The sequence below is a fragment of the Saccopteryx leptura genome, chromosome 3 (genome assembly GCF_036850995.1).
Source record: "Saccopteryx leptura isolate mSacLep1 chromosome 3, mSacLep1_pri_phased_curated, whole genome shotgun sequence".
In the NCBI taxonomy this organism is placed as follows: Eukaryota; Metazoa; Chordata; class Mammalia; order Chiroptera; family Emballonuridae; genus Saccopteryx; species Saccopteryx leptura.
Window position 1 is genome coordinate 174,923,465 of NC_089505.1, and position 22,745 is coordinate 174,946,209.

General features: G+C 38.0%; 1 protein-coding gene across 4 annotated transcripts in view; it reads right to left on the bottom strand.

The window, feature by feature from the left end:
* The window catches only part of EXOC2 (exocyst complex component 2), a 386,269-nt gene that overhangs the window by 59,302 nt on the left and 304,222 nt on the right, over nt 1-22,745 (bottom strand). For all 4 annotated transcript variants that reach the window (XM_066376909.1, XM_066376910.1, XM_066376908.1 and 1 more), the window contains 5 exons: nt 20,904-21,028; nt 11,946-12,011; nt 11,627-11,784; nt 11,113-11,234; nt 1,332-1,393 (listed from right to left, as the gene is read on the bottom strand). In XM_066376909.1, the coding sequence (XP_066233006.1) occupies nt 1,332-1,393; nt 11,113-11,234; nt 11,627-11,784; nt 11,946-12,011; nt 20,904-21,028 (533 nt within the window). The remainder of the gene's footprint in view (nt 1-1,331; nt 1,394-11,112; nt 11,235-11,626; nt 11,785-11,945; nt 12,012-20,903; nt 21,029-22,745) is intronic.

Below are 22,745 nucleotides of genomic sequence, written 5' to 3' on the forward strand. Positions count from 1 at the left end.
AAGGAAGTAAGTGAGCTTGGGAAGGGAGGACAGCATGTGCATAGGCCCAGTGCCGGGTGGACAGAACCAAAACCATGAGCAGCTTTATCAAGTCTGTCATGTTGGGATGTTTCTTCAGTAATGTGTGACTAGAATTGGCTGACACCGTAAATGTAACTTCCTGTGGGTCATTCATCTATAAAGTTCAGTAGGGTTAGTTTTATGGCTTGCATGTTATGAGACCAAACATAAACTTAGTTATAGAGGTTACAGTTTCTTACCATTATACTTAAATTTTAATTTGACCACAGACAAATTTTACAGTAACCATTTCAAAGCATTTTTCAAAGATGTTCATCTATATAAACAACCTTAGATGTGGCTGCTACCATACAAGTGCACATGGGAACCTCAGATGCAGCAGCCACCACACAAGTACACATGGGGACTCCAGGTGGGCAACCACCACATAAGCACACATGGGAATCCCAGGTGTGGCAGCCATCAGGTAAGCACATTTGAGACTGTCATGTATACAAGAAACAGTAAACTGAAGAAGGACCTAAAGTCAATACCTGTTTTATGGCTAAGTTTTGTTGACTTTATAGCAATTTTTTTTTTAATGAAAAGAGATGCTTTAAATCTCAAATTAAACATATAGGTATTTTTTTCATTTGCACAAGACTTATCTGAAATTCATATAAAAAAACAAGTATCACGATAACTTGCTGTCCAAAATGCCCTTGCTTATATTATTTGCAGCAAGTTATTCTAGTTTCCTTACCTTCTAACTAGGCAGAGGTTACTAACTGCCTTCTCAGATCTGGTTCATAACACTGTGGTAAAACACAGTAAATTATGAAAATTATTTTCAAAGATATTATTAAGTCTCATCTGAAAGGAAGTTGATTTTTTTGAATGAAGAGATTGTGATTACTTGACCTGTGGATATGCCTGGAGAAGTCTGTTTGGTTTTGGCTTAGGAGCCAGCAATAGCATTTTTTTCTATCCTGCTTTTCTGAAAAATTGAGTTGTTGGGTCACTTAGAATTAAGCATAATCTATTAAAATACACAATGCAAACAAAAGAAGTATGTGACACAGGATGAAAAAGATTCTAAAAGAAATCCACTTTTCATTAATTTTTAAATGTGTGGTTAATGCTGAGTAAAAATGACTCTGAGAAAAAAACTTTAAGAAATTTTTCTACTTCCAGAAACTATTTAGAATTTTAATACAGAAAGCATATGTTCCTTAATAATAAATCATTTATTTTAAATATGCATTAATGATAATCATTTAAAATAACTAAATATGCATTAATGATAATCATTTAAAATAACTAAAACTTACTAGAGAAGTCAGCCCTTCATTATCGACAACCCAGTCTTCCTTTTCAGCTAATCTCTTCACTTCTATAGGGCAAACAAACACAACAGTACTTTTCATTATAGTTATCTCACTGAAGTTTATAAGGATAAAAATCTACGGGTTACGGTTTTTATTTATTTATTTTTTATTTTTTTATTTTTTATTTTTCTGAAGCTGGAAACGGGGAGAGACAGTCAGACAGACTCCCACATGCGCCTGACCGGGATACACCCGGCACGCCCATCAGGGGCGAAGCTCTGCCCACCAGGGGGCGATGCTCTGCCCCTCCGGGGCGTCGCTCTGCCGAGACCAGAGCCACTCTAGCGCCTGGGGCAGAGGCCAAGAAGCCATCCCCAGCACCCGGGCCATCTTTGCTCCAATGGAGCCTTGGCTGCGGGAGGGGAAGAGAGAGACAGAGAGGAAGGGGGGGGGTGGAGAAGCAAATGGGTGCTTCTCCTATGTGCCCTGGCCGGGAATCGAACCCGGGTCCCCCGCACGCCAGGCCAACGCTCTACCGCTGAGCCAACCGGCCAGGGCCTCGGTTTTTAATTTTTTATAGGTTAGTAAAAAAAATTGGTGGGGTGACGTCACGGAAATGGCGCCGTGAGCAGCGCGTCCGACAGATCTCCCCAAAATCACAACAAATTTATCAACTGGAAACAGGAAAATTTATCTTCGGAGCATTCCGGAGTTCCACACAAACTGAAAGCGAAGGGACTGTTATCACTTGGATCTGGGAGACGAGGGTGTGGAGGAAGCTACCGCAGGGACGTTCATTCAAGCCGCGAGGAAGTGCGCCTGTGGTGGTGGTGAGTCAGCCCTAACTCGGGAGCCGCGAGCCGCCGCCGCCCGAGCAGCCGCCGCGAGCCGCCACGGGCAGCGCCCGGTTCGGTTGCGGAGCGAGCGCCGCTGACGTTCCCAGCGGCCCGCGCACGGGGAGCGGGAGAGGCCCCAGGGCGGTATTCCCTACTTGGGAGATTCTCTCCATGGGCGGGGCACCTCACCCAGCCATTCAAGCTAACAATCAAGCGTTGGGGGAGGGGCGCGCGCAGGCAGCCTGAAATACCTTCGGGAGCACAGCTGCGACCCAATTACTGAAATTATCTTAACCTGTGAAATCTGCGCACCCTCAGTTCTAATTGATAAGATCTCTCTCAGTTCACCGACCCAAGACAAAAGGCGTGATATTTTTTAGTGCCTCTCGCTAAAGGGGCGGGGGCAACTTCTGATTGATAGAGCCTCCATATTCAGGGATAAACACTAACAAGAAGGACTTGGCAGATAATAAGATCTATACTACACTAGTCGCAAGCAGAGACTAGTGCCTCTTCTTCCCAGCCAAAACAGGCTACAAAGTGTGGAAAGCCTGGGCTGAGAGGTCCAACTGAATGCTAGGCGCTGAACAGTCACCTTGACAACAATTGACTCCCACCCCCGCCTGATTACACTGGAGGCCCTGACTGCCAGAGCCTTTCCCAAAGCCTTGCACTGAGTGGGGATAGAGTGGGGATTTCCCAGCTCTTTGAGCCTCTTACTCCCCAGGCAGAAGCAGTGGCAGCCTTATAGCTGGATCACCAGGCTGCTAATTCAGGAAGGGGGGACTAGGAGAGAGAATCCAGGAAAGCAAACTCTCTCATCGTTGGACCCTGCAAACGCCAACAAGCCTTGACTACCAGCAAGACTAAAGCCAATTATATGACATTGCCATAGAATCCCATCAACTGCAAATCCCTACCTAAGTGTGACACAGGGGCAGAGCCTGGGGTACAGAGTCACCGACCAGGAAGAGGGAGAGAAAAGAAAAAGGAAGAAGTTAACATCTCAAAATCAAGAAAAATCCACAGACTTTACAACTTGTTCCACTAATTTATTTATTTTTTTTTTGTTGTTGTTGTTGTTGTTTGTTTCTTCTATCTTATTGCCTTTATTTCCTCCACCTCGGTCCTTATATTCTCTGCCCATCTTATGCTTCCCTTTTCTTGAACTACACTACCCATAAGTGTTACATTTTATTTCTCTTCTTCATCCTCACCCTCCTTTAAGATTATACTCCAAAACAATTAACTCTCACTTTCTCCTCTTTTGTTTTTTTTTTGTTTTGTTTTGCTTTATTTTGTTTTTTTCTCTTCCTTTTTTATTTCTTCCTTCGTTTTTCTTTTTCTTATTTTTTTCTTTCTATTCGTTTTTTCTTTTTTTTTTCTCGTTTTACTTTCCTCCCATTTAATCCTCAATCATGAACAAATTAGTTAATTTGGGACTCAAGGCTTTTTCTTGGCTTTATTTTTCTTTTTCGCTTTTGTTTTTGTTTTTTTCTTGTTTGTTTATTTTTGTGGCATTTTGGGTCCTCCCAACCCAAGGTCTCCATTGTATTTAGTCTCCACTCCACTTAATACAACAGATTTTTACTTATTATTTTTATTTTTTTCTTCTTTATTATTCCTTTTTTTGTCCTTTTTTCTGGTTCCCTCTTATCCCTCTCATTATATCTCTTAGTTGACCATCACCCACAAGCAAATCATCTTATGCTTGTCTAAGATTTTCTTTTTTTTTTTTTTTTTTTTTTTGCATTTAGTAGGTCCCTACTCCCCTTTTTCTTTGCCCCTTGAACTCTTCACCGCAAATCAGACCCTCCATTATAGGCACGATATTTCCCTGAGGAGGGGAGAGGAGGGAAAGAGAAGAAAGAAAAAAAAGGGGGAAATAATAAATTATTACTGCTTTTTTTTGTGGGGTGTTTTACCTTTTTTTTTTTTTCTACTTTTTACTCTTTATTAATTCTAATTAGTGCTATCAACAAGACCACCCTCAGATGCCAATAAGAAAGAGGAAATCGAATATTATGGATACAAAAGAAAGAGAGGTAACACAAATAGATGTGGAAAAATCTATGGAGAAAAGACTTAACATATTGGAAGCCTTGGAGCTAAATGACAGAGAATTTAAAATAGAAATCTTAAAAATACTCAGAGATATACAAGAAAACACAGAAAGGCAATATAGGGAGATCAGAAAACAACTCAATGAACACAAAGAATATATTACCAAGGAAATTGAAACTATAAAAACAAATCAAACAGAAATGAAAAACTCAATTCACGAGCTGAAAAACGAGGTAACAAGCTTAGCTAGCAGAACAGCCCAGATTGAAGATAGGATTAGTGAAATAGAAGACAAACAACTTGAGGCACAACAGAGAGAAGAAGAAAGAGACTCAAAAATAATAAAAAATGAGAAAGCCCTACAGGAATTATCTGACTCCATCAGAAAGAATAACATAAGAATAATAGGTATATCAGAGGGAGAAGAGAAAGAAAATGGAATGGAGAATATACTCAAACAAATAATAGACGAGAACTTCCCAAGCCTGTGGAAAGAACTAAAGCCTCAAATTCAAGAAGCAAACAGAACACCGAGTTTTCTTAACCCCAACAAACCCACTCCAAGGCACATCATAATAAAGATGACACAAACCAATGACAAAGAAAAAATTCTCAAGGCAGCCAGGGAAAAGAAGAGTACAACATATAAAGGAAGGCCTATTAGATTATCATCAGATTTCTCAGCAGAAACTCTACAAGCTAGAAGAGAGTGGACCCCAATATTTAAAGCCCTGAAAGAGAGGAACTTTCAGCCAAGAATACTATACCCATCAAAGCTATCCTTCAAGTATGAAGGAGATATAAAAACATTCACAAATACAGAAAAGATGAGAGAATTTATCAACAGAAAGCCCCCACTCCAGGAAATACTAAAGGGGGTTTTCCAACCAGATTCAAAGAACAAAAGAAAACAACACCACAAGTAACAGCTCCACCAAGAACACAATAAAACCAAACTTAAACTGTGACAACAAACGAAAAAAAGGGGGGAGAGAATGGAGATTAACAGTAGCAAAGGACGATGAAGTGCAGAAATACTTATAAGATAGGGTACTACAATGAATATGGTAGGTACCCTTTTCATTACTTAATGGTAACCACCCTAGAAAAAACCACCACAAAAACACATGACTTAAAAAAGGTAGCAACAGAGGAAAGAAGTATGGAACACAAACAAACAAAAACAAATGATAGAAAAACAAAAGAGAAGAATCAAACTAGATACAAAACTAACAGAAAGCAATTTATAAAATGGCAGTAGGGAACCCACAAGTGTCAATAATTACACTAAATGTAAATGGATTAAACTTACCAATAAAAAGACACAGAGTAGCAGAATGGATTAAAAAAGAAAATCCAACTATATGCTGCCTACAAGAAACACATCTAAGCAACAAGGATAAAAACAAATTCAAAGTGAAAGGCTGGAAAACAATACTCCAAGCAAACAACACCCAAAAAAAAGCAGGTGTAGCAATACTCATATCTGATAATGCTGACTACAAGACAGAAAAAGTACTCAGAGACAAAAATGGTCACTTCATAATGATTAAGGTGACACTGAATCAAGAAGACATAACAATCCTTAATATATATGCACCAAACCAAGGAGCACCAAAATATATAAGACAGCTACTTATTGACCTTAAAACAAAAACTAACAAAAATACAATCATACTTGGAGACCTCAATACTCCGCTGACGGCTCTAGATCCGTCATCCAAACAGAGAATCAATAAAGAGATAGTGGCCTTAAACGAAATACTAGAACACCTGGATATGATAGACATCTACAGGACACTTCATCCCAAAGCGACAGAGTACACATTTTTCTCTAGTGTACATGGAACATTCTCAAGAATTGACCATATGTTGGGCCACAAAGACAATATCAGCAAATTTAGAAAAATTGAAATTGTACCAAGCATATTTTCTGATCATAAAGCCTTGAAACTAGAATTCAACTGCAAAAAAGAGGGGGAAAAACCCACAAAAATGTGGAAACTAAACAATATACTTCTAAAAAATGAATGGGTCAAAGAAGAAATAAGCGCAGAGATCAAAAGATATATACAGACAAATGAAAATGAAAATACAACATATCAGAATCTCTGGGGTGCAGCAAAAGCAGTAATAAGAGGAAAGTTCATATCACTTCAGGCCTATATGAACAAACAAGAGAGAGCCGAAGTAAACCACTTAACTTCACACCTTAAGGAACTAGAAAAAGAAGAACAAAGACAACCCAAAACCAGCCGAAGAAAGGAGATAATAAAAATCAGAGCAGAAATAAATGAAATAGAGAACAGAAAAACTATAGAAAAAATCAATAAAACAAGGAGCTGGTTCTTTGAAAAGATCAACAAAATTGACAATCCCTTGGCAAGACTCACCAAGGAAAAAAGGCACAGGACTCAAATAAATAAAATCCAAAATGAAAGAGGAGAGATCACCACAGACATCATAGATATACAAAGAATTATTGTAGAATACTATGAAAAATTATATGCCACCAAATACAACAATCTAGAAGAAATGGATAAATTCCTAGAACAATACAACCTTCCTAGACTGAGTCATGAAGAAGCAGAAAGCCTAAACAGACCAATCAGCAGGGAGGAAATAGAAAAAACTATTAAAAACCTCCCCAAAAATAAAAGTCCAGGCCCAGACAGTTATACTAGTGAATTCTATCAAACATTCAAAGAAGACTTGGTTCCTATTCTACTCAAAGTCTTCCAAAAAATTGAAGAAGAAGCAATACTTCCAAACACATTTTATGAGGCCAACATAACCCTCATACCAAAACCTGGCAAGGATGGCACAAAGAAAGAAAACTACAGACCAATATCTCTAATGAATACAGATGCTAAAATACTAAACAAAATACTGGCAAACCGAATACAACAACATATTAAAAAAATAATACATCATGATCAAGTGGGATTCATCCCAGAATCTCAAGGATGGTTCAACATACGTAAAACGGTTAACGTAATACACCATATCAACAAAACAAAGAACAAAAACCACATGATCTTATCAGTAGATGCAGAAAAGGCTTTTGATAAAATACAACACAATTTTATGTTTAAGACTCTCAACAAAATGGGTATAGAAGGAAAATATCTCAACATGATAAAGGCCATATATGATAAACCATCAGCCAACATCATTTTAAACGGCATAAAACTGAGGACTTTCTACCTTAAATCAGGAACAAGACAGGGTTGTCCACTCTCTCCACTCTTATTTAACGTGGTGCTAGAAGTTCTAGCCAGAGCAATCAGACAAGACAAAGAAATAAAAGGCATCCATATCGGAAAAGAAGAAGTAAAGGTATCACTTTTTGCTGATGATATGATCCTATACATCGAAAACCCGAAGGACTCCACAAAAAGATTATTAGAAACAATAAACCAATACAGTAAGGTCGCAGGATACAAAATTAACATACAGAAGTCCATAGCCTTTCTCTATGCCAACAATGAAATATTAGAAAACGAACTCAAAAAAATAATCCCCTTCACGATTGCAACAAAAAAAATAAAATACCTAGGAATAAACATAACAAAGAATGTAAAAGACCTATATAATGAAAATTACAAAGCATTGTTAAGGGAAATCGAAAAAGATACAATGAGATGGAAAAATATTCCTTGTTCTTGGATAGGAAGAATAAATATAATCAAAATGGCCATATTATCCAAAGCAATATACAAATTTAATGCAATTCCCATCAAAATCCCTATGAGATTTTTTAAAGAAATGGAACAAAAAATCATCAGATTTATATGGAACTATAAAAAACCCCGAATAGCCAAAACAATCCTAAGGAAAAAGAATGAAGCTGGGGGCATTACAATACCTGACTTTAAACTATATTATAGGGCCACGATAATCAAAACAGCATGGTATTGGCAGAAAAATAGACACTCAGACCAATGGAACAGAATAGAAAGCCCAGAAATAAAACCACATATATATGGTCAAATAATCTTTGATAAAGGGGCCAACAACACACAATGGAGAAAAGAAAGCCTCTTCAACAAATGGTGTTGGGAAAACTGGAAAGCCACATGCAAAAGAATGAAACTCGACTACAGCCTGTCCCCGTGTACTAAAATTAATTCAAAATGGATCAAAGACCTAAATATAAGACCTGAAACAATAAAGTACATAGAAGAAGACATAGGTACTAAACTCATGGACCTGGGTTTTAAAGAACATTTTATGAACTTGACTCCAATGGCAAGAGAAGTGAAGGCAAAGATAAATGAATGGGACTACATCAGAATAAAAAGTTTTTGCTCAGCAAGAGAAACTGATATAAAAATAAACAGACAGCCAACTAAATGGGAAATGATATTTTCAAACAACAGCTCAGATAAGGGCCTAATATCCAAAATTTACAAAGAACTCATAAAACTCAACAACAAACAAACAAACAATCCAATAAAAAAATGGGAAGAGGACATGAATAGACACTTCTCCCAGGAAGAGATACAAATGGCCAACAGATATATGAAAAGATGCTCAGCTTCATTAGTTATTAGGGAAATGCAAATCAAAACTACAATGAGATACCACCTCACCCCTGTTAGATTAGCTATTATCAACAAGACGGGTAATAGCAAATGTTGGAGAGGCTGTGGAGAAAAAGGAACCCTCATTCACTGTTGGTGGGACTGTAAAGTAGTACAACCATTATGGAGGAAAGTATGGTGGTTCCTCAAAAAACTGCAAATAGAACTACCTTATGACCCAGCAATCCCTCTACTGGGTATATACCCCAAAACCTCAGAAACATTGATACGTGAAGACACATGTAGCCCCATGTTCATTGCAGCACTGTTCACAGTGGCCAAGACATGGAAACAACCAAAAAGCCCTTTAATAGAAGACTGGATAAAGAAGATGTGGCACATATACACTATGGAATACTACTCAGCCATAAGAAATGATGACATCAGATCATTTACAGCAAAATGGTGGGATCTTGATAACATTATAAGGAGTGAAATAAGTAAATCAGAAAAAAACAAGAACTACATGATTCCATACATTGGTGGAACATAAAAATGAGACTAAGAGACATGGACAAGAGTGTGGTGGTTACCAGGGGTGGGAGGAGGGAGGACAGGGGGAGAGTTAGGGGGAGGGGGAGGGGCACAGAGAACTAGATAGAGGGTGGCGAAGGACAATCTGACTTTGGGCGAGGGGTATGCAACATAATTTAATGACAAAATAACCTAGACATGTTTTCTTTGAATATATGTACCCTGATTTATTAATGTCATCCCATTACCATTAATAAAAATTTATTTTAAAAAAAACTGGTGAAAGTGGGTACAGAATATATTTCTGGTAGACTCGAGGATTTAAATGTGTGCTGTGCAATGGGTTTTTCAAATAAAACATTAATGTAGTAAATTTTTTTTATTTTTTAGAGAGAAAGAGAGGGAGGGAGGAAAGGAGAGAGATGAGAAGCATAAAATCGTGGTTGTGGCACTTCAGTCATTAACTGATTGTTTCTCATATGTGCTTTGACCGGAGGACTCCACCTGAGCCAGTGACCCCTTGCTCAAGCCAGTTGCACTGGGCTCAAGTGAGCGACCTTTGGCTCAAGCCAGCAACCAAGGGATCATGCTGATGATCCCATGCTCAGGCAGGCAACCTTGGGGTTTCGAACCTGGGACCTCAGTGTCCCAGACTGATGCTCTATCCTCTGCATCACGAACAGTCAGGATAAAATTTTTGACTACACAGCTCAATTTGGAGAATGCTGTTAGGTTTAATAATAACTTTAGTAATATATTTATTACTTATCCAGCATTCTTGGAAATATTAAACATTACAAAATAACTATACAATATTTTCCCCTAAAATTTCTAATAAATAATTTGGATTCTATTTTAATCCTATATATTCCCGACAATGGCAATCTGATTCTCTGTGGGCTACAGGAGTGCAGCCTGTCTAAACCTTTAGAAGTGCAGTCTGTTTCAGGTCCCTGAGAGGAGGAGGTGATAATTAGAAGGACACTGCTCAGTTTCTTACCTGATTCCATTCATTCCCTTTCTGCTTACAGAGTGATAAGTCCCCAATTCTGCATAGCTATGAACTTCCTACTTAAAAGTCCTGATGATAGTAATGGCTTATGTCATTCATTTATACCAATGTTCTTGTTTTTGAAGATATTTAATACCCAAAGGGCTGCTTTGCAAAGACAATCTTAACTGTACTTTTATAATTGAATATAAAAATCCCCCAAATTCTAGAAAGCATAAAAAAAATGAGCATCACCTATAATTTCTACTACCACTGTTGATACTTCCTTGATACTACACTGATACTTCTAAATTAAACTTTTAAAATACACATACATGTTTTTCAAAATTGGGTTATTTTAAATACATTTTATATTCTACTTAACATTTTCCTTAAGGATGTTTTTACATCCTTAAATGTTTTTCAAGTATATTCATTTTAATTTCTCATAGACTGGCATCTCAAAATTTGAAAAAATTCCTTTTGAAAAATTCTGTTGAGCAGCTACGGGTGGTCTCAGTGTTTTTCAACCAGTGTGCCACGGCACAAACATGGTCAGGTGTGAGTATAAATACATTTAGAAACTATATTATTAACTATATGTATAATATGTACTGTGTTAGAGGGTCATTTTGTGTTATTTTGGTAGGTGGTGTGCCCCAGGATTTTGTAAATGTAAAAAATGTGCCGTGGCTCAAAAAAGGTTGAAAATCACTGGTAATGATTCCTAGTTCCATAAAGTAATTTCTTATCTAGAAGGATGTGAAGCTAAAAAGAGGTGGCATATTCATATAAATGGGTCTAAGCACAGTCATCAATTTTTCTTAACATACCTTCCGCTGTGTGTTGCAATGTGACCATCACACAACGTACTCGAAGATCCAGAATGAGATCCTGGATAGTCTGTAACATGTCATTGGGAATTTCAAGGGCACTCAATGATTCATAAGTAAGCCTGTAAAATAAACACAACAAAACAAAAGTGAGCAGAGTACAATCACAAAGCAGTCCCTGTCATCATTTTAGCCATTCTATAATGATTCATTATGGAGCTTAGAAGCTACAATGTCATGTTGCAAATATGGTAAAATACCGGAAGAGAAATCATTGTATAACAGTAACACTAAATTAAACAATAAGAGACCCAGAGCTAGTAGGTCATTCTCATCAAAGGTATGAGCAGGAAGGTTGAAGAGCCTGCTAGACTACACATGAGAAACATTGGAAGCAAAAGGACAGAAAGTAAAATTCTTTGCAGAATGTACTAAAAATTGTATCCCATCCTGAGTATTTCTTTCAACAGACAAAAAATATTTATCCTTTTCAGAAGACTGTGTTCATATTTACCTTAAGGTCTGAATGATGTGAGCGAGCCACTGCCCAGAGAGCTCAGACTTCATCTCCCAGCCCCCGTATGCCCTCATTCCGCCCTCTGGGATGCTGAGAGGCAGCAGCGCTCCCCGGATCAGCTTCACAAGACAGTGCATCAGTTCCTGAATCATTTTCTAGACAATAATAAATTAGCAAACCACATTAAAAGCAATTGATTAAATCAAATAAAGGATTCAGCTTGAGTGATGATGAATATCTTGAACATAAACATCTTCTATCATGATTGAGAAAGCCCTAACCTGTGAAAAAGTATACATACTTATCCTTAACTTACCTTAAAATCATTTTGTCTTTGCCTTACATTCTTTGATCTTTCAATCTGGCCTGACTTCTCAGCAGTCTTAAAAAATTAAAAAATAAACATTTATTTTTAGAAATTATTTACAAAAATAAGATTGCTTTAGGGGTTATATATAAAAAAACATGAAATATGGTTAAAACTTGAATAAAAAGAATGCTTAAGAAATAATCTAACTTTCTCAATAAAGGATAACTAATCCAAAAACCTTTCTTATTACAACAAGAAATTATTCACCTTCATAAAACATTTAAGTACAAATCCCACAAATGAACCTAAGGATTAATTGAAACTACCTTTTCTTTTAAATTTTTAAGCCTTTGTTTATTTTTAGAGAGTAGAGAGAGAGAGAGAGAGAGAGAGAGAGAGAGAGAGAAGGGGTGAGCAGGAAGCATCAACTCCCATATGTGCCTTGACCAGGCAAGCCCAGGGTTTTGAATCAGCAACCTCAGTGTTTCCAAGTTGATGCTTTATCCACTGCGCTACCACAGGTCAAGCACTGAGACTACCTTTAAAAATTTTTTTTTCCATTGATTAGAGAGAGAGAGAGAGAGAGAAAGAGAGAGGGAGACAGAGGGAAAGAGGGGAGAGTGAGAGAGAAAGACAGAAAAAGAGGGGGGTATCAACTTGTTCCATTTAATTCTATTTAGTTGTGTACTCATTGACTGCTTCTTATATGTGGCTTGATCAGGGGTCAAACCTACAACCTCTGGTGCCAGGTCAACGCTTTATCCATTGACCTACCCAGCCAGGGCCAGACTATCTTTTTCTGTAGGGGAATATCATGTCCTTTTAATTAACAATTTTATATGGTGAAACCTAAAATTATCATAACCATGATAAAACTCTCAACATCATTTCTCACTTACTAGATTGGAAATAAAAGAATGAGTGAAGTCTGAATTATTGTCTAGTAATCTCAAGATATCCATTTCATTCCCTTGACATATATTTATGAATATAAGCATTCTATCTGGTATTTTATTTAAAAAAATTATAAGTCATTGCTTTTCTCCAGTGGTTCTATAGTCTAACTTAGGTGAAAATATATTACAGAATTCTAAAATAAATTTTAATCTGTTTACCAATAGTCATACTTTTCTCTGATATTTCTCTTCTCAAAGTAATAGGTATATGACTACACTACATTGTTTAATGAGAAATCTATTCAATTGGATTTCTGTTAACTTTTTATTACCAAATTTTCTATGACCTAAATATTTTTATGTAAAATGTCTTAGAAAGGCAAGCTTAGGAAACTTTCCAGACAAAGAAGTAGTAACAAAATGGTACAATGTAAAAGAAAATTCTGATATTTCATTAACATAATGTAAAAGTTATCCATTAAAGTTAAAATATTCATGTATTACTTTGGGTGATGGTAATGCAGCATAATCAAATGTCAAAATAACCTGGAGATGTTTTCTCTGAACATATGTACCCTGATTTATCAATGTCACCCTATTAAAATTAATAAAAAAAAACCATTCATGTATTATTTGTTAAAGACAAGTCAAGAACAACTGCATTACAAAAGATTATGGTATTGACTTCAAATTAATTTTAAAAAACAAGTAATGTTGTATCTATTTTATGTATGTTAGAAAAACAATGTATTTAGTTGGTTTATACAATGAACATTACTGACATGAATTCATAAAAGAGTAAGTATTGTGAATGTTTTCAACAAAAATACTAGACATACCTGACAAAAAGTGATTAACATACACATAGACACACAACTCTTCAGGCTCTAATTTACACTTATTTTAAAATTTTATATTAAAGTATGCAGCTTTTGTAATTTTTTTCTTTGTAGAAATGCACTCTTGCTTTGAAATAATTAAACCTGAGTTTTTGAAAAAACCTAAACCTAAAATTTACTTTAATAATAATTCAATAAGCAAATTTCTGAGTTCATTGGCAAACAACTCTCAAAATTTTTTGTACACCGAGATTCAACTCAGAAATTAATGTTTTTGTCCCTTTATTTTAAAGACAAATGACAAGTAACTGCAGGCTTTACATCTACAGCGAGAAGTGGCTAGAGGGGGTAGTGTTAAGGGCATCACCAGCTAGAGGAATGCTGCACAAATCCAGGGAAGCAATGACAGCGTCTTGGGCTAGAGGAGGAGAACAAGGGATCCCTGTAGATGGCTTAGATACAGACTTCTCAGGCAGAAGTGACTGAACCTCGTGATTCCACTGGGTGTTTAGTAAGAGAGGAGAGATGTCAAGAGTAACTTCCATCTGAGTCATGATCACTCAGGAATGTCCAAATGGCCTTAACGTCTGTTAGCCTACTTTCTGTTTCTGTCAAGTGAGATGCTCTGATTCAAATGAATACTTGCTGATATAGTGGCCCAGGTATAGAAAAGCAGACACATGTTCCCTGCTTACTAAACTGATAAAGAGCTATTCTCTAAATGTTGCAGTTTTATCGGTTCTTTGTTCTAAGCACTTACTCTTTTTTCTCTGTACTCTCTCACTAATTTATTCTCATAGCTTCAAATATCCTTTCCATATAATGCCTTCTTATTTTGGGTTTGGCACCCACTTCCAAAGTGTGCGTGGGAGAGGGATATGAGGGGTTCCCCAAACCAACAAACAATTCTCCAGACCCCAGCTGGGTGTTCTAAAATTCAATTCAGTTCTGACAATACCAGGAGTCAAGATTCCAGTAGATGGTTCAGTCTTACAAGACGAACCCCCCCCACACACACACACACACATTTCCAGCGCTAGTGACAAGTTCAGATGTCACCTGTGATTCTGACTAACCAGCTACAAATTGGAGGCTTCTACTAACCCCTCCTCAGTTGCAATTAATTTGCTAAAATGGCTCACAGAACTCAGAGAAATATGATACTTACTGGATAACTGGTTTATTATAAAAGAATATAACTCAGGGACAGATGGAAATGATGCACAGGGAAGGGCGTGGGGAAAGGGTGTAGAGCTTCCCTGCCCTCCCTGAGCAGGCCACTGACTCTCAGAATCTCCATGTGTTCACCCACCAGGAGCTTTCTGATCCTGTCCTTTTGGGTTTTTACAGAAGCTTTGTTAAATCATTGGCCATTGGTGACTAAGCTGAATCTCCAGCTACTCAAGAGAGCTGGTGCTCAGGGCAATCAGCCCTTCATTCTTCGGTGGGGATCTAAGCCATCATTAATATAACAAAAGGTACTTTTTATGATTCTTCACTTCAGAAATTCCAAGGGTTTTATTAGGAGCTCTGTGTGAGAAATAGGGTCAAAGACCAGCCAGGTTTTATTACATATGATATATATCATATATCATACTTTCAAATTTACATATATAGCCTAAATCTTTCCTCTGACAATGTGATTTTTAGATTACCTACTTGATATTTCTTCTTGAATAACACAGGAAATCTCAAATGCAACACATTAAAATGGAAAGTTGATATTTCCTCCAAGTATGTTCTTTCTCAAGTCTTCCTGACTTTGAAAATGGCATATTTACTCACTTGGGAGCCCAGGGGAGCTGTATCTGAATCACTGTCCTCATCATCCTCATCAGTAACTCTGGGCAACACTACTTCCTCAAGAGCATGCCTTGAGGAATGCTCTATAGATTCCTCAATGGTTCTGTAGATTTAAATGTCAACAATAGGAATGAGGGAATGAGCAGAGGTTTAAGAATTCTACATGAATGTTGGATTGGGAGGGCTATTTTAGGTGTGGAATTCAGAGGCTGCTAAGGAGCCGGGCACCTATTGCAATGTTAGGGGGCACAGAACAATACTGGCACCCTCTACTGGGAAATTCATGTTGACTTTGTGATAACTAATTCTTTGAGCCAACTTGACTGGGTCCTGTGGGGCCCAGAAATCTAGTTAAACACTCTCTGGGTGTGTCTGTGAAGGGATCTCGGGATTGAGAGTAAGATCTGAATTGGTAGGCAAGAAAGCAGCTTTCTCTCCTCAGTGGGGGTGGGACCCATCCAGTCAGTGGAAGGCCTGAATAGGACAAAAAGGGCAGAGTAAGGGGAAATTCCTACAGCTTAAATGCATGGGCTGGGACGCTGGCCTTTTCCAGCCTTCATACTGGAACTGAAATATTGGAAATTCTGGGGTCTGGAGCCTGCTGGTCTTCAAACTGGAACTATGCAATGGGCTCTCCTAAGTTTCCAGCTTGCTGACTGCAGATCTGGGGACTTGTCAACCTCCATAATTATGTGAGCCGATTCCTTATAGTAAATCTTTCTCTTCATATATATAGTTGGACAAAGAATCAACATCCCATAGGTTCTGTTTCTCTGAACCCTACTACAGACCTGGTTCAGTGTGCTGTGGAGGAAGGGGTGGAATTCCACAAGAAAGGTGTAATTTGTCTCAATGAAGGATCATGTCAGTATAAAACTATAAGTATCTTGATGGAAAAATGGTGTCTTTTCTAGTTATATGTGCCACAGTACCTAATACTGAAATTTTCACATAGTGGGCTTGTTCAGTGGGAAGACTGGTTTTATACTCCTCTGTTGTAAAATATGTATTTTCCCATCAAAGAAGAGTAAATATCATTTATTAAAATACATTATATCAAAATTAAGGCTAAAATTTGCCAGAATAATTTTGTTTACCAGACATGTGTTAATGAATGCATGATACCATCTACTGCACAGAGTGATTTTATAAACTTCAAGAATCTGTCTCCTAATACATCAGAAATGGAAGCATACCTCTTGCAATTGTTAATTAAAAGATAGCTTATTATTTTAATCTAATGAAGAATTAAACATTTTAACATACTGAATTATGTAAGTTTTGCTATATTTTTTAAACTAATTTTGGAACAAAGTAGTATATACTATAAATTACAAAACTTTTTAAAATTCTGACTCCAAATACTTAAAATTTATGTGGATGTTTTAAATTTTTTTATCCAAAATATACTATATTTAAAATATATCTAAAGGTGAGATCTTAACCTACAACCATTTCATTAACTAAAAACCTTAACTCTTTCCTGCACACACAGACCAAAACTACTTTGTGGTGAGGCCAACGGCTAGATCTCACTGTTCTGATTCACATGTATTATTTCACATGAACTTCACTGGTTTGAAGAACTGACTTTTTTGAACTGTTGAAAATGCCACTAAATCTTCAACAGATGGGCTCTTAATAAAACAAAACAGTTCTACAACAACAACAAAAAATTTTAAGTTTTGTTCAAATATTACAGAGCTTTCTCATATGAGATTAAACAGCAACTATCAAAAGCCCAGACCTCTTCCCAATTTTAATTAAGTTTCTGGATCTCACTCATAGACTGAAATGGAGAACAAACTTTCCTAATTCATCCATGCCTTTCAACTGTCCTTTTGTATCCTTCTAGCTTTTCAATAAAGAATAAATAGTTTAAAAACATGGCAAACTATGTAGAGAAAATTATATTCAATTACTAATTATTACTATAAACTTTTTTTTTTTTTTACAGAGACAGAGTCAGAGAGAGGGATAGATAGGCACAGACAGACAGGAAGGGAGAGAGATGAGAAACATCAATTCTTTGCTGCGGCTCCTTAGTTGTTCATTGATTGATTTCCCATATGTGCCTTGACCGTGGGGCTACAGCAGAGCGAGTGACCCCTTGCTCAAGCCAGCGACCTTGGGTTCAAGCAGGTGAGCTTTGCTCAAACCAGACGAGCCCGTGCTCAAGCTGGCAACCTCGGGGTCTTGAACCTGGGTCCTCCGCATCCCAGTCCAATGCTCTATTCACTGTGTTACCGCCTGTTCAGGCTATTACTATAAACTTTTAAGGAAAGTTTGTAAATATGAATAAGTAGAAATACCATAGGCATATCTACCCTTAGTACAACTAACTACAACTATTTTTTCTGTGCTAATATTGTTCATTTATTTCACAACTAAATATAACCTATAAAGAAGGAAAATGTATTTCCTTTCATCACTAAAATATCTGAGATCAAGAACACGGGAATTTTACAAAGTCTAAAAAGACCCATAATAAGGCAGCTACTGTCACTGGGTGGTGGGCAACCTAAGGAACTGGTCCAATAGATAGGAAAAAACAAACGAAAAAACAAAAACAAAACCACCACCTGACTAGAATATAACTAAGTTTATTTTTTATTATTTTTTTGTGTGTGTATTTTTCTGAAGTGAGAAGCAGGGAGGCAGAGACAGACTCCCACATGGGCATGACCAGGATCTACCTGGCATGCCCACTAGGGGGCGATGCTCTGCCCATCTGAAGCTGTTGCTCCGTTGTGGCAGGAGCCATTCTAGTGCCTGAGGTGGAAGCCATGGAGCCATCCTCAGCTCCTGGGCCAACTTTGCTCCAATGGAGCCTTGGCTGCGGGAGGGGAAGAGAGAGACAGAGAAAAAGGAGAGGGGGAGGGGTGGAGAAGCAGAGGGGTGCTTCTCCTGTGTGCCCTGGCCAGGAACTGAACTCAGGACATCCACATGCAGGGCCAATGCTCTACCACTGAACCAACTGGCCAGGATGAAAATAACTAAGTTTAAATTCCATTTCCTAAAGGAAAAATTTTTCAGATGAGTTAATACATCTTGATATTATTCAACACCAATCCAGTAGTTCTTGAGTGCTGTATTTCTTAATGCTATTAAACTTTTGTTCATTGAATACCTATTATGTACCAGGCTAATGAGATTTCAAAATATTTAATCCAAATAATAAAAACAAATTCTTATTTATTTTCCAAACACTGTAATAAGCACTTCACTTATATGTTAACTCATTTATTTCTCAACCAGCCCTATGGAGTGGACACAAAGAAGTAAAGTTATTTGCCTAAGGTCACAGCCAATAAGTGATCAATACTGGGTGTTTCTAATTCAGCACTAGTGTCCTGTAAGAAAGCTGTGAACACTATTTATCCAAGGCACTGATACAGAAGCATCTCACCTTTCTAGTCCTCACATAGCAGTGGTGTAGCTGTCCCCCACTGTGGGAGAGGGCAAAACACCTAAACTTGTCTCAGCACAGCAGCCACACAACTCCCATCCAGCTGAGATAAATAAAAATGTGACTTCATGGGGAAGTGTTTGAAAGCAGAAGGTTGACAAAACCTTTTCAGGACACCTGAAAAGCTGAAATTAAAGCATTTTCTTCTCCAGCCAGCCATAAGCAACTTTGCATTTATAGAGGTCAGCCAAACTCTACATTCATTTTACGGAAAACTTTCTCTGTATAGTTAACTTTTCAATACAACTTTTCAATATCACTTTGTATAACCAAGTGATATAAAAAGAGCATAAGAAAGTCATGACATACATTATTAATTGCTATATTACTTAATTGTTCCCTTAGGAAGTACAGTAATTGATACATTGCTAAAATTAAAGAAAAAATAAACAGTGATAACTCATGCTTAAAATACTGATTTTTCTAAGAAAGTTCTTAAAATGCATCATTTTTTCATGCACCACATATATTTTATGGTTTAGATAAGTAACCATTCATAAGAATAATTTAGGAATCCACTAGGTTTAAAAGAGACAGTGAACAAATAAGGATTAACTATACAATGGAAAAAACAAAAGCAAACAAACAAAAACGAAACTACTTTGTGTGTGTGTGAGAGAGACAGAGGGACAGACAGGGATAGACAGGCAGGAAGGGAGAGAGATGAGAAGCATCATTCTTCATTGTGGCACTTTAAGTTGTTCATTGATTGCTTTCTCATATGTGCCTTGAGGGGGGGAAGGGGGCTACAGCAGAGTGAGTGACCCCTTGCTTAAGCCAGCAACCTTGGGTTCAAGCTGATGAGCTGTGCTCAAGCCAGAAGAGCCTAGGTTCAAACTGGTGACTTCGGGGTTTCAAAACTGGGTCCTCTGTGTCCCAGTCCAACACTCTATCCACTGTGCCACCACCTGGTCAGGTAAAAAACTCTACTTCTTAAAGAGTAGCATGAATGTCTGTCCACAGTCAAATAAGACTGGATGGACCCCTGGAGTACCAAGACACTCTGGCAGTCCACGTTTTACCAAGGAAGAGGTCACAAAGGTATGCCTTGATACAGAAATGCAAAACCTGCTTAGCCTTTTCCACATCTATTGTCTGTGCTGGCAAGTGCATCGGCAGAAAATACTTTTACCACCAGGAAGGTCACTACCTCCCCAGCTCTCTCAGGGCTGTAAAGAGTCCTTTCTGGAGATGTGGAACCAGAGCTGCTGTCTCCACAAGTGGGGACTCCCTAGCAGCTGGAGGCAAAGGGAATTACAGTGTACATGCCAGGACCTAGGGGCACTTGAAGTGAAACTATAAAGTGATGAACCCAAGTTCCAGGTGCTACACATATTAAGTCAGAGTCATTACTTTATGTTCATAATTTCTATGCTACCAATTATGTTGTGATAAAGACACTAAGGAAATGTGTGGCCTGTGAAAATATAAAGGCTTATAACAACTTCTATAGAATGATGAGATGGAGGCTAAATAACAGAAATCCCTCAATTCTTTCAACTAGGAAATTCCATAATTATATAATTTATTTCAAATCCATGTGCAAGTGGCAAGCATTTTATACTAGTTTTATCATTTGTTCACTGTCCACTGCCCAATAATTTCACCCACAATTTGGCCAGATTGGCACCATACTTAATTAAGAATCCCTGAAAAAATTTTGAATTTTCTTTTGGTCTTTAACTGACTATCTCATTTAATCCTCACAACCACCTTTTGAAATAGAAGCACTCAAAAGTTTATTTTTACAATTGAGGAAACTGAGTACCAGAACCAACCTGTATGACTTGTTCAAGGTCATACAGCTATTAAGTATTGAGCTTTACAGTGCTGTCAACTAATCTTAAAATACCTGACAATAGTTAAAGGTGTTGGGCCTTTAAGATTGTAAAACAGTCACTTCAGAATCTAAAATTTACAAGGACACAGCTACACCTAGTCACGTCTGTATACATACCTCACTGAAAAGGCTTCCGTTAACATATGAAATCCAGAGTTTCCAGAAGTTAGGCAGCTGACTTAAAACAAGCTTGGTCAATTTTTCAACAAATGCTACCCGGTGGGGAGATTTATATCTCCATGCTAAAGGGGGAAAGAATAAAATACTATGAATATACTTTTGAATCAGGAATAAAAATATGTTTAAACCTATTGCTGCTTCTCCACCTAAAAATATATCCCACTTCGGCTGCAGAGATTTCATATGCTGAAAACCACTATTCCATTTGCACAGGGAGCCACTTAACAGAGGTCCCTGTTCTCACAAGGCATGGCAGGCAGGGGAGGGCACACAGGTCAGGAGGGCATAGTGGCAGAAGCAGGGAGAACTTCATAGACAAGGAAGCTTGGCTTTTCAACCTTGTTTTCTTCCTTGTTGTCTTTTTCTTTAAAAAGTAATGCCTTCCCCTGACCAGGTGGTGGAGCAGTAGATAGAACACTGACCTGCGACACTGAGGACTGATATTTGAAACCTTGAGGTTGCCAGCTTGAGCATGGGCTCATCCAGTTAGAGTGCAGGATCACAGACATGACCCCCATGGTCACTGGCTTGAGCAAAGGCTCACTGGCTCAGCTGTAGCCCCCCGGTCAAGGCACATATGAGAAAGCAATCAATGAGCAACTAAGGTGCCACAACTACAAGTTGATGCTTCTCATCTCTCTCCCGTCCTGTCTGTTTGTCGCTGTCTGTTCCTCTCTCTCTGTCTCTCAAAAAATAAAATAAAATAAAATAAAATAAAATAAAATAAAATAAAATAAAATGTCATGCCTTCAAACAGCAAAACAAAGCAAAGGCAGAGCTATCCAGAGGAATATTTATGTTTGAAGCCAATATCAACTTATTAGAAATTACTCTAGACACCCCATGTAGTGAAAATTCAGTAAGAAGTCAAGTTACCACAAGGAACCTAGTCAACAGAATCATGTAATGAATAACTCCTCCTATAACAAAGAACTTTAAGAAAAAGTAAAAATATTGACACCTCTTGGGTTATGTAATTTAATGTAGTTATTGTAGTAAGTGGGAAATAAGTCTTACGTATTTCTTATGGGAAGAAAAGTCCATGGGAATAAAAACAAACAGTAATTTAATGAGCATTAACCACTTTCCCATCTCTTCCAGCTTCTTTACTGCCTCTTTCTGCTTCTTCCTCCCTTCATGCCCTAACTTCTGGCCCTGCTGTTCTGCTCATAACCTCCGACAAGAGCAGGGAGACATCCTCACTGTCCAACTTCACAGCAATGAGGAGGAACCCCTCTGAAGTCAGGTTCTAACTTCCATTCAGCAACTTCAAAGCAGCTCAAGAAAGGGAACTTTTAGGTCCTGGCAGGTTGGCTCAGTGATAGCGTGTCGGCCCAGCATGCTGAAGTCCCGGGTTCGATTCCCGGTCAGGACACACAGAAGCGCCCATCTGCTTCTCCACCCCTCCCTCTCTCCTTCCTCTCTATCTCTCTTCCTCTCCCACAGCCAAGGATCCACTGGAGCAAATTTGGCCTAGGAGCCGAGGACAGCTCCATGGCCTCTGTCTCAGGCGCTAGAATGGCCTGGGTTGCAATGGAGCAACGCCCCATATGGGCAGAGCATCACCCCCTGGTGGGCATGCCAGGTGGATCCCAGTTGGGCGCATGCAGGAGTCTGTCTGCCTCTCCACTTCTAACTTTGTAAAAATACAAACAATAAAAAAGAAAGGGAACTTTCATTAATCCCTCCATCACCTATCAGCTTCCTTTAAAAATATTCCCAAGAGAAAAGTTTTGTGGTTTAATACAGTGGTACCTTGAGATTCGAACAGACCAACAT